Below are 16,418 nucleotides of genomic sequence, written 5' to 3' on the forward strand. Positions count from 1 at the left end.
AAATAATATCAAAATCTATTAAAAATGATTTTTTTTCTCAATTAAATAATCATATTTTTTATATTAAAAATATGAACTCATCACAAATGGTGTCCAAACCTACCTAACTATTTACTAACATTAGACCTCTCATGAGAGATATGGTACACTTGGGTTAAAGTGGGATGGAACAAAATGTCACGGATCCCACCAAAATTAGATATGAGATGAAATTTAGGTTCATAAATAAAACTCCTTCTCTATCTAATATGCATAGTTTTTGAGTTGGAAACATGAATCATTAGCATCATGCAATCCTCCAAATCCTAAGTTCAAGTTACTTTTAAACAAAATTATGAATTAAATTTTTAAAAAAACTATTAATGTATAATAACAAATATTTAACAAAAGTTTTGTTATAAAGTTAAAAAAAATCTCTAAATTATTTAAAAAATTTCAAATAAGTCATTATTCTTCTATTATGTTCCATCAAATTTTATACTTTTATTTTAAGTGAAATGTCATTTGTCATTCTAAGTCACGTAATGCAAACATAGTATAATAACATGGTTATATGACTTTTTTATTTTCCACATCAACGTTATGTAACTCTATGTGAGTATAAAATAACAAATGACATTTTGACTAATAACAATTAATCAACTCTTAATTATAGAGACTTATTTGACTTAAAATATAATTTTAAAAACTTGATTGAACACAATAAAAAAATAAATATCTATCTAAATTTTTCATGAATAGTTCAAAAATTTTTTTAAATATTATGTCAAAAGTTTTTTAAAGTTTTTTATAGTTTTACTTTACTCTTGAATAATTTTCAAAAATTATAGTAAGAATTACACATCATTTCACATTTATCTTTTTTAATTTGGTACAATACCTTATTGATTTCATTTGTTTTTTTATTTTTCCAATAAAAATTTTCTTTGTTTTATTTTTTTTCCATCCACTTAATACTTATAATTTAGTTTAATAAAAGTTGAGTTTTTGTTTTTTATTTTATTAAAAATAAAAAAATAATATTAAATAATTTTATACATTTTAAAGCACCTCTGTTGCCGCGGTGGTTTCTCCAACCCAGCAGACCAAAACAACTTCACCAAATAAACTAACTTCTTATAAAGGCCAGTAGGAATTTTAAAATTAAAAACTCTGCCTCCTATTTTGTAGAATTATGATTTTTTTCTCCTCTTTTGTTACTCCATTTGCAATCCAAAACAATTCAAGAGATATTGAACTTTATTTCCTTTCATTTTATTATTTTTCTTTATTTTCTCTTAAATCTTAGTCATATTTACTACTATTAGACTGAATCTTATGGTGTGGCAAGAATAGACTATTTTTGGCATCACATGCACTCTGTCGAAGAGAAATTAGGTACTTTCAGCTGGTTTCACTTTGACAGCCCTAGAGAGATTTGATATCAAGATTAACGTGTAAAATGAAAACAAAAAGGGTATGCTAATCCCTGATAATTTTACAGCGTAAACTAATATACATTCCTCTTTAATAAAAATGAAACTGCCACAAGATGAGAGAGCAAGTCAAGCTTTTAACTACACTCGTTCTATTCCTGACTCCAAGTATTCCTGGGAAACATAAGCTTTGTTACAGGGATCGACATCATGAAAGGAGCGATTCGCAACACAAGCTCAAACTCGCTGTGCTACTGTCCATCTAGGGTCCCAAGTGACTCCTTGAGCAGTCTTTGTGCTTCCTCTCTCCTACTGGACAAGCAAAGAAACCAGATGTCAGAACTAAGCAAATAAAAGTTGTGTCAGTTGCTAATGGTACAAGTTGATGTAAGAAACAAGTATGCAATCACTTGCCAGCTATTAGCACAGCCAAACCACAACCAATTCTGGCCCCATAACCACATGGCTTCCTTTCCAAGAAACTCCCGCCACATACCTAAACTACTTATTTTGATATTAGAGAAGGGCATTTAGTAAGCCAGTGATAGCATTTATGAGATGTCATGTCCTTAGAATTCAGCGGGGAATGTCTATGTCCCCAGCAAAGGGGAAATGCAATTAAGGTAATAACAGCACGAGGATAGTAACGCTTCAATAGTCTCTTAGGAAAACTGCCCGAAGTGGATTTAGTGAAAAGGGAAAGAAGACAAAAACGAGAAAATTCAATTACTTCCTTGGCCGCTAACCATTTTCTACAGTACGTGTAATGAGGCATTACCACAACCTTCATAATGACAGCAAAATTCAAATCGCTAAATGATCTTATTCCATAAATCTTCTAAGCCACTATTAATTAAAAGCATTCTCAAAGAACGGACCAAACTCTTTAGACAGAAAATTTAGTTTGGAGCAGTTTCCAAGCATGTTTATATCCATACCTCTTAATATCCTCCAGAGCCTGTTTACGGCGTTGTATCTGAAGTTCTAGAATGTGAATCAGTGTTGCTCTAGCCTGCATAAGCAAAATCAAAATATAGAATGAGTACCACATAAATTCACAATCATTTACCAAGCAAAAACATGTCCAGATAACCCAACAACGTTTCACCTGATGAGGACGCAACGAGTTGAGCAAGTGGTGCAAGTTCTTGAATATAAGAGATATCTCCTCCACTCGTCTTGCATACTGTGATGGTCTCTCAACAAGAACATCAGCTAGCTCCAAAATATGCAGTTGCAATTCTCTGTTGAGCGACCTCAATTCCTTCTTGAAATCTGAAAATGGTCAAAAATAAATCTGGATTCAGCAAAGAGAAAAATGGTGAGAGAATCGTGTTTTCTAACTGTCCAATAGCCACAAAATCCCACAGAAAAAACATGTATTACAAACAAATTGCACTAAAAATTCACTCAAAAAATGTCTCATGATTTTCCACCTCATGAAATTTGATTACACTCAATAAACTTATTATCATTATTTATTTATAGAATGTTACTATTGGCTCCTTCCTTATCAACTATTTGCTAAACCGAGCCGAATTAAGGGCTAATGTTCAACTATAAGCAGAAAAATAATACTACTAGCAACCAGGGTCCAGGAATAAAGCATGCTAAAATTAACTCCAATAAATGATTTCACAAAGTCATAGAAACAAAAATGAAAAAGCAAGAAAAAGAAATTACCAACGTTAGGTCCTTTGGGATAGAGTTGCCGTACCCCTTGCTCTTCCAAGCTTGGAAGCAAATCATCAGTCTACCAGCCAAAAGAAACACCATAAAATCAAATTTCAATAAGTATAAATAATTCAAACCCAATCAAAATAATAATAAGTAATTTACTGAAACAAGAGATAATCTCACAGTGTAACTGCCACCAAAGCAAACGTAGGTGCCTTCGATTGGAGGCGGAGGCTCCGGGGCCGATTTAGGGTTTTGTAAGTAATCTTTGTAGAGCCTATAAAACGGCGGCGGTGGCGGGTAGGTAGCTGTTGCCATCGTTGATCAGCCTAACACTTCCAAAATGTTCAGAGACCTATATAAATTTCGATTAACAAAAGGGAGCTCTGTTTGGTTGCAGAGAAAACTCTAGAAAAGTGACCAGGAAGAAGATTGAAAAGCCAAGATTCGAAATCGAATAAATGGGGCCCAAAAGGGCTGGTTATATTTTGGGCCCGACCTGATTGAAAGCTCACCCGCCCAAAATTGAACCGGAGGGAATGGGCTAATTCTGAAAACCAAACAGGGGCAGAAGATGTCTGGTTACAAAATGGTGGCAGATATTTCAGTCAATGTAAAAGAACAGTTAAAACAGTTAAATATAAAAACGAAAAGAAGGGGCCTACCCTAATTTTAGCTTTAGCTTTTTCAGATTTTCTTTTTTTTTCTCTCTTTTTGGGAGAACGAGAGCGGTAAAAAAATAAAAAATGTAAAGCCAATGTTGATGGTTAAATCCTCAGAGTTTTTTACCTTCATTAAACAATTTTTTCTAAATTAAATTTTCTTTTTCATTTTTATGTTCTGGTAGCGAGGGATTTTCTTTGATCGGATCGCTGGACTTTCCGGCATTTGAAAATGATGGAGGTATTTCTCTCAATTTTTTTCTTACTACATTTGATCTAAGGAATAATTAGAATATAATTAATATTCGGTTCTTAATTTATGATCTTTCTAAATGTAGGAATTTTATGCTTTTCTAGGTTTTCTTTTTTTATAATTTCGTTGCCCGGGAATTTGGAGTGACTATATCTAAATTGGCGGTGATTGGATCTTTAGAAAATCAGTTGTGATTTGGTCAACATTGAATTAACCACAAAGAATGAGCTAAGAGATTATAAAAGGAAAATGAAAATCTGCGATTAGTTAGGCTGTAAAATTGTTCATTTTAAAATTTTTCATATTTTGTTAGGATAGGACCAGCAAATCGGTGAATTTATAACGTAATATATTGCCCTGTGATACAGAAATGTAAAGCATTTGTTGCAATCCTTCGTGTTGCCAGACGCGAAACTCAGGGCTGGTCGGAATAATTTTTGAAGAAATTTTTTATTTTTGTTATTCCGATGAGTTAAATTTGAAAGAGAAAAGCATAATCATTTGGCTGGAGTTTCTTTCTCTTTTGGTGGATTGGAGTTTGGGGGGTGGCAGTGATAATTTTACATAGATTTCTCATAGTTAATTGGCCACTAGAAATATTTCTTAATTTTGTTCAGCCCCTTTAATAATCAAATAGCTAGCAAAGTATATTTTACACATAAGCAGATCAAGGTTTATAATTTGATGATAGACATTCTTTTCTGAGAAATCTGGTTACCCAAATAAGATGTCAACCTTTCTGTGTTTGTATTAGAAGCCAATCAATATGTTTCCTTGTTGATGATAGGCTATTGGATTTGAAGGTTGTTCAGTCTAGTTCTCCTTTTGGTTGCCAAGTAGTTTTTTTTATAAAAGCCAGGCAGTAATATGTTGTATCTGATATCATTTTATAGGAATCTGCAACCACGGATCCTCCTGCAAGTGATGTAGAACTTGTGCCAGAGAAGATCAAAGATGCGAAAGAGGGAGGTCCAGCATTTCACTGTGACCTTTGTGATATAGAACTAGTTTACAAGATAGCTCAAGCATTCTTCCCAGGTTTAGCTACAGCTTGTGTCGACAATACAACAGGTGATGTGTTCAGGTCCCCTGGTTCAGTGGCTGCAGAAATTAGAAAAGAAATGGTGGACTATCTGACGCAAAGAAGTGAAACTTTTGTGGCAGAATCTGTTGTCTTGGAAGCTGGTCCAGAGGCAGAAGCATCTGACCATCCTTACGATATCATTGCTTGTTTTATTGATGACTTTGCGAGTTCAAAGAGGAATTTGTTTAGTCGAGTTTCGGGATGGCTACTAAGTGACAAGAGAGAAGATAAGATAGATGATTTTGCACAAGAAATGGAAATTAATGGGTTTTGGTCAATAGACAAGAGAGAAGCAATTGTACAAACTTTACTGAAAAATGTTGACTTCAAGAATGCATTTCACTGTGACATGAAATTTCAGTCAGCGGATGAACTTGCTTTGCATGTCTCAGCTTGTGGCTATAGATTAATGAACTGCGAAAATGAGGGGTGTAATGCTAGATTTTCAGCTAATCAAGCAGAGAAGCATGATGCAGTTTGCCCTTTCAAGATAATTCCATGTGAACAAAAGTGCTCAGATAGCATCATGAGGCGTGAGATGGACAGACACTGCATAACTGTCTGTCCAATGAAGCTTGTGAATTGCCCTTTCTATGCATCAGGTTGCCAATCAGCCATACCTCATTATAAGATTGAAGAACATCGCTCCACAAACCTCCATTCTCACTTGCTATATATTCTTCAAGGCATTCACAAGGAAGCATCTGTGGAGGTTCTTAAAGAACGGGTTGAGCAACTGGAAAAGGTGAGTCAAGATGTTATTCAGAATGTCCTGCTCTGATACATATTTATTTTTCTTTTTTGCTACTAAATGCAATCTGTTTCTAACTATCAAATGAGAGATAATTGACTATTTAAGCACTCTATATCTTTCTTTGCCGTTTGTGAATCCATTCCAGGAAACATCATGGCGAAGGGCTTTATAGAATTATCTAACATCATAACTTTTGCGACTAACTTCTATTTCTCGCTGAAAACAGACATATTAGGAGAGAGCTTTACCAACCTGGCGTTTTGAACCAAATCTGTTAGTCTGTACTTATATTACTGAACTACTTTTGGAACAGAGGACAAATGTGAATGGAAGCCATATAAATGATACCTACAAGATTCAGGAATACCAAGGTCAATATCTTATTAGGATGAGTTGGTAATGGACATGCATTTAGCAGCCTTTCTTTCTCTAACGGTTGATTGCTTTTCAAGATATGCTTTATACGCAGTTGATGCATAATGTTTAAATGACCTGAGGAACCTTATTCAAATGAAAGCTGAAAGATTACATCTATTATTACCATGTTGATTCTTGTTTTTCTTTTTAATATTCAAGCAATGCTCTCACAGGAATAGGGATTGGGGATTTGCCACATTTTTGTGATACCACATGCAATTTGACAATTTTCTTACCTTTTTCCTTTTGTGCTTAATTTTATTTTCACCAAACGTGTGATATGATTTTAACACTCGAGGAAAGAAAGAGAACAATGACCAGTCATGCAGAGTTAACTAAAATACAAATGATCAATTACTGTGCCTACCTCTGAATTGATTTGTGTGGATGTGTACATGCTAAATACTAGGGAAGGATTAGAGGAAAAGAGTTTCTGCTATCTGATAGACCTTTCAAATTTGGTTATAATAATGATAATGAGACAGGAATGCATGAAAATATATGGTTTCAGCTCAACTTCAGGTTTGCAGCATAAACCATATATGGTGGAGCAGGAATGAAATGAAAGTCATTTCTGACATAAACTGCATGTTGTTCTATCCTCTTTTGTTCACATTTGGATGATAGATTTCATGTCTCTTTTAATGAAAGCTATATTTTTCTTTCACAACAGTCATCTTCTGGTAAGCTAGCAGACATCCGAGATGTGAGATCTCTAACATTCAGAGTCAAGGATCTTGATGCACAGCTTGGACCCTTGGTAGTTACTGCAACAAACAAAATTAATGAAGAAGCCACAGAGGCAGCAGCAAAGCTTGAATCTGTAGAAGCCAGTGACACAAACAAGGATGTTGAAAAAGCTGTGCAAATGGAAGTCAAAGTTTCGGAAGCAAAGCCTCCATCATTAGAAGTTGCTCCAACAAACAAAGATAGCGAAGAAGCCACAAAAACTGAAATCAAGGATTCTGAAGCAAAGCTGCAGTCATTAGAAGTTGCACCAACAAACAAAGATAGTGAAGAAGCCACAAAAACTGAAATAAAGGATTCTGAAGCAAGGCTGCAGTCATTAGAAGTTGCACCAACAAACAAAGATAGTGAAGAAGCTTTAAAAATTGAAGTCAAGGATGCTGAAGCAAAGCCTCAGTCATCAGAAGATGATACAACAAACGAAGACAGGGAAGAAGCTGCAGAAAGAATAGTTAATTATTCTGAAGCAAGGCCTCCATCATTAGAAGTTACTCCAACTAACAAGGTTAATGAAGCAGCAATTGAGAATTCAGTCAAAGAAGTTGAAGAAACACTTCGGCCTTCAGAAGTTCACACAACAAACAGAACTAGTGAAGATGAAGGTATGGAGACTTCAGAACATATACCTAACAAAGTTGAAAGGTGAGGTGCGAATTGTTGGCTAATAGTTCTTTAACCAGCCATATACATTTCAGATATACAAGTGCATGTGGTTTTTTCCCTATATCCTTTCTTTTTGTTGAATTTTGCGGTTATGTTCTATACACTTCTTACCTTTTTGTTAGCTTACATGCAATTTTTTGCCATACTTTTCATTACAATTTTGAGAGATTAAACAGGAAACTAGCTTCTTCTCTGCTTTATAAAGGAAATTCAGAGGGGAGATCCAGCTTGATGATCCATCTAATACAAGTACCTACTCAATTATTTTTCTTTTCTTTTCTTTTTAAGTTTGTTTTCCTTTAAGAAAGAGAGGAAAAAGCAGAAGGCAAGGAACAGATGAACAAAATTTGGATGTTTTTGTTCAAAATTGTCTTTTTTTTTTACATATACAGTTTTAACTTTAGGAAAGAGAAAAAGAAAAGAGAATGGAGGGTCTTTCCACATGTTGAAAATTTCTCCTTTAACAAAGAAAAAAAACAAATGGAAAAGGGGAAGGGAAGAAAAAAAGTTATAATACTATAAAAAGTCTTTAAATTATTTTAAAAATTTTAAATAAATTTTTATTTTTTGTTGAATTTAATTATGTATTTTTATTTCAGACTAAGAGCAAAAGTTATTTTAAACTCGAAACTCTTAAAAAAATAATTTTTTTAAAGAATAAAATTTTTTAAAAAAATTTAAAAAATGCTCAAGATAATAGCTTTCTCTTTTTCTTCTTTTAAAAACATATCAATTTTTCAAAAAATACCCCTCTCAATCAATCTCCCTATTTTCTCTCTTCCTTCACATATCACTTTTCTCCAATGCAACTTCACAATCTTCCTCTCTTTTATCTCTCTCTACAAAGGCTACTAGAAAAAATTTAGAAAACTTAGCAACAAATAGTAAAATTTAATATTTATTTATTCTTACAAAAATTAAGAAAAAAAATCTAAGATTTAAAATTACATTTAGGTATTATTTAAAGGTTTTTTCTCTTTTTCACAAAAAAAAAATCTAATACTATTAGAGTTGTTCCGTTTTGGATTTTTTTATAAATTTCTTTGATTTTTAACATCTGAAATCTTGTATAAACTCGAAACAGATTTGTTTCATTTTGATTCATTAGGAAATTGAAAATGACATGAATAGCAATTATGGTAATTTTAACTAAAATAACTTATATAATTTATTTTGTCAAACAGTTTACCTAATCCTTTTAACTTAATTTTAAAAGTTTCATAATAGTTTTAGGTCAAACAGGCTCTAAATAAACTCTTATAATAACGCAAAATTAATTATTATTAATTAAAATAATATATGTCACATAATATATTAACTTATCATAATAAAAAACAAGATTATGTTACTATATCACATGAACATCATGTGTTATAAAAATGACAGATATTATTTTGATAAACGGTAATTAATCAATCATTAACCATAAAATTTTATTTCGTAATGATAAAAATAAAGATTTATTTAATTTTTTTAAAATGATTTAAAATTTTTTTAAACATTATGTCAAAAATATATATAATAAAAAATAAAAAATTCTAATGTTGAAAATCTTAAAATGTTAAAGTACATAAGAGCAATTAGGAAATATGAGAAAGGCAGCCTCAATTGTTGGGTAGTGCCCAACAAGATGTGCTCATTTTGATATTTTGGTGACAATTGTTTGTTTCCGGCTGATTGATTGAGCCATGTTACAACATCAAATAAAATGCGGCCAAAAATGGCTGCATCAATCATGGGGTAGGTTTGATTTTCCCTACGGTCCGATAAAGCATGGACCAATTTATGGTATGAATCATCATTAGTTCCGCGGCATACATCCAACGTGCTGCTGTCACCATCATTCTTCGACATTAATTTCTATCTCAAAAAAACACATTATAAATATTGTCAAATAAATACTAGTACTATTCTTTTTCATTGGAGATTATTAGATTGCAATTCAACTTGATTAATAAATTATTATTTCATTAATAAATAGTACATAATAATATCTAAATTTAATATAACTATTTTATAATTTTAAATTGCGCCATTTATACATTAGTTAGAGAAATTCCAAAAGATATTATTATAACCATGAAAATGAATGAAACCAACCATTAGACCCAAAGCTTGGCTCTAAAATATAATGATATATAAATTAGATTGGATTGAGTCAACTAAGTCGAGCCTGATTTATCGATAACTCTAAATACAAACTTTGAAATCAAAATTCAATAAAAAAAAATCCACACATGTCATGGATTTTATAATAATAAGGGAAATTATGAGTGGATGTTGAACTTATAAATAATAATTTTATTTTATTTAATAAACATATTTTTAAATTAAAAATATCAAAGTCAAAATAATTTAAGACCAAATTAAATCCCTCGTATGCCCTTGACTCAAACACGAACCGACTGAAAAATCCAAGGACAAGATTAAGTAATTTTAGCCTCAGCCCTTATCCCCACTGTCCACCCAGCGACTGCTACATATACCCATTACAGTTCACCCTTCGACACCCAAAAAACAGGAAAGTTTGAAATTTCAGACATGGGAGTGGTGATCATCGACGGATCAACGGTGAGAGCCTTCGTCACAGACGAGGAACAGTTCAAGAAGAGCATGGACGAGAGTTTCGCAGCACTTGACCTCAACAATGACGGGGTTCTATCCAGGTCCGAGCTACGGAAGGCCTTCGAGTCCCTGCGCCTCATCGAGACCCACTTTGGGGTCGACGTGGCCACGTCCCCGGAGCAGCTCACCCAGCTTTATGACTCCATATTTGACAAGTTCGATTGCGATGGCAGCGGTAGCGTCGACCTGCCGGAGTTCAGATCCGAGATGAAGAAGATCTTGCTTGCTATTGCCGATGGACTGGGGTCTTGCCCTATCCAGATGGCTCTCGAGGATGATGACCAAAGTTTTCTCAAGAAGGCTGCTGACCTTGAGGCTGCCAAGCTTGAGGCTCAAGCTTCCTGATCGATGCTGTAAGGTTTGTGAACTTAATAATAATGTGCAGTGCAAATGCTATGACTAGGAGTGCTGTGCTTGTTTGTTGTAATTCTGGCTAGTTTGAAAGAGCAGGTTTGTTCCTGCTAAAGACTGTTAGTACTTATGTACCATGGATTTCGTGTCTTCCAATGTATAGTTTACTTAGAATTCTTAGGGGCAATAAGATTAGATGAGGTAATTCTCCTTAAAACCCCAAGTATAAATCCAAGTTCTAAGTTCCAACCCATGATTCCCCCCATAAGTTGTGAAGAAATATTGTTAGTTATGATTCACCCACAAACTGCTATATCACAACCATTGGTGGTTATTTGGCTTTTCAACTTTCAATCCAACCAAAAAGCTCAGGGCTGTTAGCCACCACCTACATACAGGCACCATATGGCATGCCAGGCTCCACAGGCAGCAGCTTATCGGCCATTCTTTTATCCTTTCAGATTATGCCCAGTTTCAAAATTGAAACATTGTTTTAAATAGCAGTAAACAAACATTCAAAAAATCTAAAGATATCAAGACCAGCACAGACAAATGCCATATTAAGTCCCATAGCTCTCACATCCATAGATGAAAAGTACAAAATCCAATAATCAAAGTTCAAAAGCCTTCTAAAGATTCTCGAGGCAAATAACTTATAAGATTAAAAAAAAAGGAAAACAAAATTAGCTTCAAGATTACTGCCAAGTATCAACCTCGAACACCCCGGTGGAGATTGACCATGCGAGCTGAAGCATCCATCTGGGAACCTCTCATTCCCAAACCTGTTCTCCCAGAATATCCACCTAGTCCTCTTGATTGACCTGACCGATCCCTTGAATAACCACCTCCAGCAGTCTGTCCTAATGCCAATGGTCTACCACCAGCACTGTATCCCGAACGCCCAGAACTACCTTGCCTTCCCTGTGTGAAGGGCAAGTCTTGCCACCTACCAACGGCAGCTGTCCCAGCAGCAAATTCCTGGTTATCTCGCCGCCTTAATGGCAGATCCAATCCACCACCACCAATTCTTGCCTCTACTGCCCTTTCGTTACTTTCAGCAAGTACTGAAAGCTTCTCTGTCAGCTGGAATGCCAAAGCCTGCAACCTTGAGTGCTCAACATCATAGAAGACAATGCACCGCGTTGGCTGGTCCCAACTTGCATGGAGCTCTTCATTTATCATCATCTTGCTAACTATGCTATGAGTCTGGGAATCTGAAAGGTCAAACATTTTTGTGAGCTGGTCCAAGCTTAGCGAATCATAGGATGAGCAGTAAGTAAACAGGTAAGTCCTCAAAGCCTCTTCCTTGATCTTGGCTTTCAGCATGTCGAGCACATTCTCCCGATTTCTAAGAAGCTTCCAAACATCAAGGGAATTAATGACATCAAAGGCCTTCTGGAAATCTCCCCTGCAAAGGGCTCTGGTGGCAGCCATTACATGGTCCCGCACATTTTCCGGGGGTCCTGTAAATGTCTGCCTCTCACTCATCTCAAGCAACCGCCTAAATGTCTTACTTATCACCTTCCGTTTGGCATCAAGAGTGTTGGCTGCCATGTTAGGCACCTCAAGCAGCATTGCACATATCAAATGCACAGCCTCCAGAAGCTCAAGGTTGATGTGCATATGGTAGGGCATCTGGCGCCTCCTTTCCAACCTTTCCTGTAAGAATACACAGATTCACATGTATACGTCCTTAAACAACTATATAATAATATGGAATCCCCATTAGAGTTCATAATATTACAATGTTTACAAATGGAGGTAAAATTCACAACTTCTTTATGCTACTACATTTGTTTCTATAACTTAAACATTAAAATGCCTCATAGAAACATCATCTGTTCAACCACATTGGAAAGAACACCATTTAACCAACTAATCAAAATATTTATTAAAAATTCATACTAATCAGAAATAAACACACGAAAGCATCAAATGCAAAAAGTGAAAAAAACAATGCTATGCAGACATTAAGATTATCAGTTCAACCAATTGGGATTATAATCTGCCAAGGATCATATGATAATCAGTACCTGTTCTGGAGTCTTCTCATGATATCGACTTTGTGAGACACCTTGTGCAAGCAATTCCTTCACTCTCCCACCAGAATACAGTTCGGAAAGGCAGCCATGTCCTTCAGCAATTAGTCCAACTCGGACGGCACAAAGTCCAACCTGTGCCATTGCCCGGTTAAAAAGTATCTGTGTTGAAACATCCATATGCTGAATTTTATCCTGCAAATGACTCATCAGCAGCAAATCACGAGCTACTGAAAACTCATCAAAAAGAGCATGGTGATAAATATCACAAAGCATAGCACGGGCTTTGGTCCGGTCATCTCCACTTTTGTATATGAGAGACACTAGGATATCCATCAATGCTCTACTATTCTCAGGGAAGGAAGGCTTCCGAGACACAAGCTCTGGAGTGACAACAAATGCAGATGGACCCCGACTTTCCTCCACTTTAGGCTCATCACCATCTTTTTCTCCATCAGCATCTTCTGATAGCTCAGCCAGTTTCCTCATAGCATCATAAACCTCTTGAGGCTTATAATAGACGAGTTCAACACGCCTTAGAGCAACTTTAGCAGCAGATTTCAAATCACCACTACGCTCAAAATACTCCTGGACATTCTGAGCAAGGACCAAAAACATAGGTTCATCTCTCAGTCTTTCAACATATTCACGCGTGTGTGGATCAATGCACTGCAAGCTCTTGAAGAACTCATTATCTATTCTCTCAAGGAAGGCCACCAAATTTCCCCAAACACGGATTGTGCCATTATAGTCTGCTCCCTTCTGTGTTTCATTCTCATCAGGCTCAACCATATCATCAACCACGATGTTAGGGTACTGAACAAGAATGTCCAATATGACAAGCATATTCTGCACACACTTCTTCCACACATTTATAGGCATGTGTCCACTAAGACCCGGATTGACATCAAACTGGGCAGAGATAACACTGAAAAGGATCTCGAGCTTCTGTGCAGGAGTCTTGGCAACCTTTGTCAAGAAGGTGAGCTGCTCAACCTGTTCAAACTTTCCAGTTCCCTTCCTCCCCCTAGCAGCCACAACCTCTTTAAACTTCTTGTTCACCGTATCCCAGGTAATCTCACTAGGGTCCTTCTTAAACTCCCTATCCATCAACTTATCTTTCCTGCTCAGCTTCTTCTCCCAAGCCCCGTCAGCAGCATCATCCTCTGGTTCTTCCCCCTCGTCCTCCTCATCGGTCGACTCAGCAATCTGCAATGGGTCCTCAAACTCAGAACCCGATTCATCAGATTCCTCATCTTCATCTTTCTCCTCCTCACTCTCAGGATTCTCCCTATGCTTATTAATCAATTCCTCATACTGCTTATTGTTCTTCTTCAGCTTCTGTTTCATTGAATTCAAAGCCTTGGCATTACTACTACTCATTTTCTTTTTTGCTTCCTTATTAGCCAAAGCTTGCGCTAAGAAATCCTCCAACATAACAAGACACTTGATATAAAGATTCGGAACTCTGTCCGACTCGGTAACACGCATAACTTTCTCCAGCTGTTTATTAATCTTATCAAAACTCTCTTGCAAGCTAACCCAGTCATTTATTTTCATTGCATTCTTCATCTGATCAACCGTAACTGTCATCTCCTCAAACCTCTTATCTTTAGCAGATCTAACCACCCGCTTTTGCCCATCAGAATCATCACTATCACTAGCATTACCTTGTAGATATCTGCTTCCAGACTCAGTGACCACGATGTCCCCAGCTCCACCATTCTCAATTTCGTCCTCGAAATCACTCTCCTCTTCCTCGGTGTCACTACCACCCTATTGTAAATAGACAAAAAGTAGAAAATTACTAAAATTCAGCAAAAGTTTCTAACTTCCCACTAGAATATTAGGTTAAAATGCAACATATTTTAAATTCCAACGTCCAAAAATAAATAAATAAACAAACCTGAGTCCAGAATCTCGACGCCATTGTCTTCGCCTTTTTTAGGGTAAAGTATTAGAAAGCTGCAAAAAGAAGAAAGAAATCAGAATTTCTTAAAACCAAATGAAAGTAATATTCGGGACCCGATCACAGGAATAATGAGCTTAAGTTAGTAATAATTAAATTTTAAATCTATTGATTCTATAGTAGAATTCAGTAAAACTAATCAAATTTTTTAAAATTTACATTAAAATTGAGACCCTTTCATCTATTTTCAGTTAATAATCAACACAAAACAAAAAATTATTGCTCTAAAAATTTCCTACGCCTACGAAACACGGAAACGCATCGACAACATAAGTTCAAACAAAAAGAAAAGGAAAAGAGGGATAATAACGCCGCCGTCGACGGCTGGGGCACCAATTTCAACCGGAGAAATAAGAATTACCTGGATGTCGCCGGTGCGATGCCGTTTAACTGGCGAGTCTGTTGATCTGAGCTTCGTACCGGAAGCGCTGGAGAGTAGCGGCGTGCTCTGAAAGATAAGGAACGTGAGTGAGTCGGCTAGGTTTTAGATTCTTAACGACAAAAAGAAAATATAAATAAAAAAAAAAAAACTTAATATATAGGGCAAATAAATTGGGCTGGGTCTTATAAATTTTTAATCTTGTTGGGCCCCTTAAACATCATTCGCTTTTAATTGATTTAAAGCCCAAATTTGAAGCGCTAATCTTGAAATATAAATGCAGCTTCTGGGCCAAGGCCCAATTTAAACCTCAAGGCTTAAGGTCCTCTAATTGGATATATAACAAGAGAAAAAAGAGACTGCCATTTTATTTTATAAAATTAAGTAGTTCTAAATTGAAATGTTGGAAGAGTGAAGGAAAATTAAATTTCACATTTTCTTCAAGAAATTCTTTTAAATAAATTATCTTCTATATCAGCGGTGAAAATTTTTAAACACTGTAAAAAAATTTTACAGGATTACGATGGTATAGGATGGTAATCCTTTTTATCTCTTCACCGAATATAAAATGATAAAAATTATACCTATTTTTTTTTATACTGTTTCTTCTAGAACCCATTCATGATGGAAAAAAAATTAGTTTAAATCCCACGAAACAAATTTATTCAATATTCTCAAAGTGTAGATATTTTTCTAAAAATTTATCCAAAAAAAAGTTTATTTTCTAACGTACCAAACAAGTCCGGATAATGTTTTAGAAAATGAAACAAGGATGTTTCCTTACCAAACGAATTTGGCAATTGGGAGAGACATTCATTTAGGAGTCAATATCTAAACTGCTACATTTATTGCTTAACTAATCCTGTTGGTTCCGATTCCAACTTTCCACCATTAAAATGGAATTCATCCATTTTCCTCTGAAAGTGATATCTGCACTATATTTCTCTTTTCTTTTTCTAAACCCCCCTCAATCATTAAAGAAATGGAAAGAGCACAGCTTCAACCAATTAATCATATTCAAAATTCAACATTCTAACCTTGGGTTTTACGTCCGGATATATTGTAAACGTAGTTGAAACGTGAGCCTTCGAGGGAAAGCAAAAAGAAGAGAGGAAGCTGCGGAAAATCAGATTTTCCAACTGTAATTACAAGGGAAAGTGACTTAAAGACGACTAGTTATTTAGTTGAAAGTGCTAAGTAGAAGACTTTGATTCTTAATGGGGGTGGGAAGAGAGCTTCTAGAGAATTGAATGGTTTCTCCTTGTTGACCAAGGAGTTGGATTGGAATGGGAAAATGTTGGCTTATTAATCTTCAAGGGAATAGAAAAGGAAATGGAGAAAAAGAAAGAGTTTGAACGGGCTTTGAACAAATCCTTCATGTCC

At 35.4% G+C, this 16,418-nt stretch overlaps 4 protein-coding genes across 7 annotated transcripts; 2 read left to right on the top strand and 2 right to left on the bottom strand.

Moving 5' to 3' along the window:
• On the bottom strand, window positions 1,379-3,649 carry LOC18599197 (mediator of RNA polymerase II transcription subunit 7a). Of its 3 annotated transcripts, none has more exons than XM_007029058.2 (6): window positions 3,276-3,649; window positions 3,099-3,168; window positions 2,524-2,690; window positions 2,354-2,427; window positions 1,830-1,911; window positions 1,379-1,727 (listed from the first exon to the last, which is right to left on the bottom strand). In XM_007029058.2, the coding sequence occupies exons 1-5, from the start codon at window positions 3,408-3,410 to the stop codon at window positions 1,836-1,838; spliced, it is 522 nt and encodes a 173-aa protein (XP_007029120.2). In that variant the 5' UTR covers window positions 3,411-3,649; the 3' UTR covers window positions 1,379-1,727; window positions 1,830-1,835. The 3 variants fall into 3 exon arrangements, with proteins under 3 accessions (XP_007029120.2, XP_007029121.2, XP_007029122.1); XM_007029059.2 differs by having other exon boundaries at window positions 1,830-1,916; XM_007029060.2 differs by lacking the exon at window positions 1,830-1,911 and having other exon boundaries at window positions 3,276-3,646.
• LOC18599198 lies at window positions 3,809-7,904 on the top strand. Its single transcript, XM_007029061.2, has 3 exons — window positions 3,809-3,995; window positions 4,901-5,836; window positions 6,936-7,904. Exons 1-3 carry the CDS (start codon window positions 3,987-3,989, stop codon window positions 7,653-7,655), a joined length of 1,665 nt encoding a protein of 554 aa, XP_007029123.1. The 5' UTR covers window positions 3,809-3,986; the 3' UTR covers window positions 7,656-7,904.
• LOC18599199 lies at window positions 10,144-10,901 on the top strand. The gene has a single exon (XM_007029062.2). The coding sequence runs from the start codon at window positions 10,214-10,216 to the stop codon at window positions 10,640-10,642; it is 429 nt and encodes a 142-aa protein (XP_007029124.1). The 5' UTR covers window positions 10,144-10,213; the 3' UTR covers window positions 10,643-10,901.
• LOC18599200 (eukaryotic translation initiation factor 3 subunit C) lies at window positions 11,185-15,167 on the bottom strand. 2 transcript variants are annotated; one of them, XM_007029063.2, is made up of 4 exons: window positions 15,018-15,167; window positions 14,594-14,652; window positions 12,682-14,463; window positions 11,357-12,307 (listed from the first exon to the last, which is right to left on the bottom strand). In XM_007029063.2, the coding sequence occupies exons 2-4, from the start codon at window positions 14,615-14,617 to the stop codon at window positions 11,357-11,359; spliced, it is 2,757 nt and encodes a 918-aa protein (XP_007029125.1). In that variant the 5' UTR covers window positions 14,618-14,652; window positions 15,018-15,167. The 2 variants fall into 2 exon arrangements, with proteins under 2 accessions (XP_017977057.1, XP_007029125.1); XM_018121568.1 differs by lacking the exon at window positions 15,018-15,167 and having other exon boundaries at window positions 11,185-12,307; window positions 14,594-14,617.

This window comes from Theobroma cacao, chromosome 5 (genome assembly GCF_000208745.1).
Source record: "Theobroma cacao cultivar B97-61/B2 chromosome 5, Criollo_cocoa_genome_V2, whole genome shotgun sequence".
Lineage (NCBI taxonomy): Eukaryota > Viridiplantae > Streptophyta > Magnoliopsida > Malvales > Malvaceae > Theobroma > Theobroma cacao.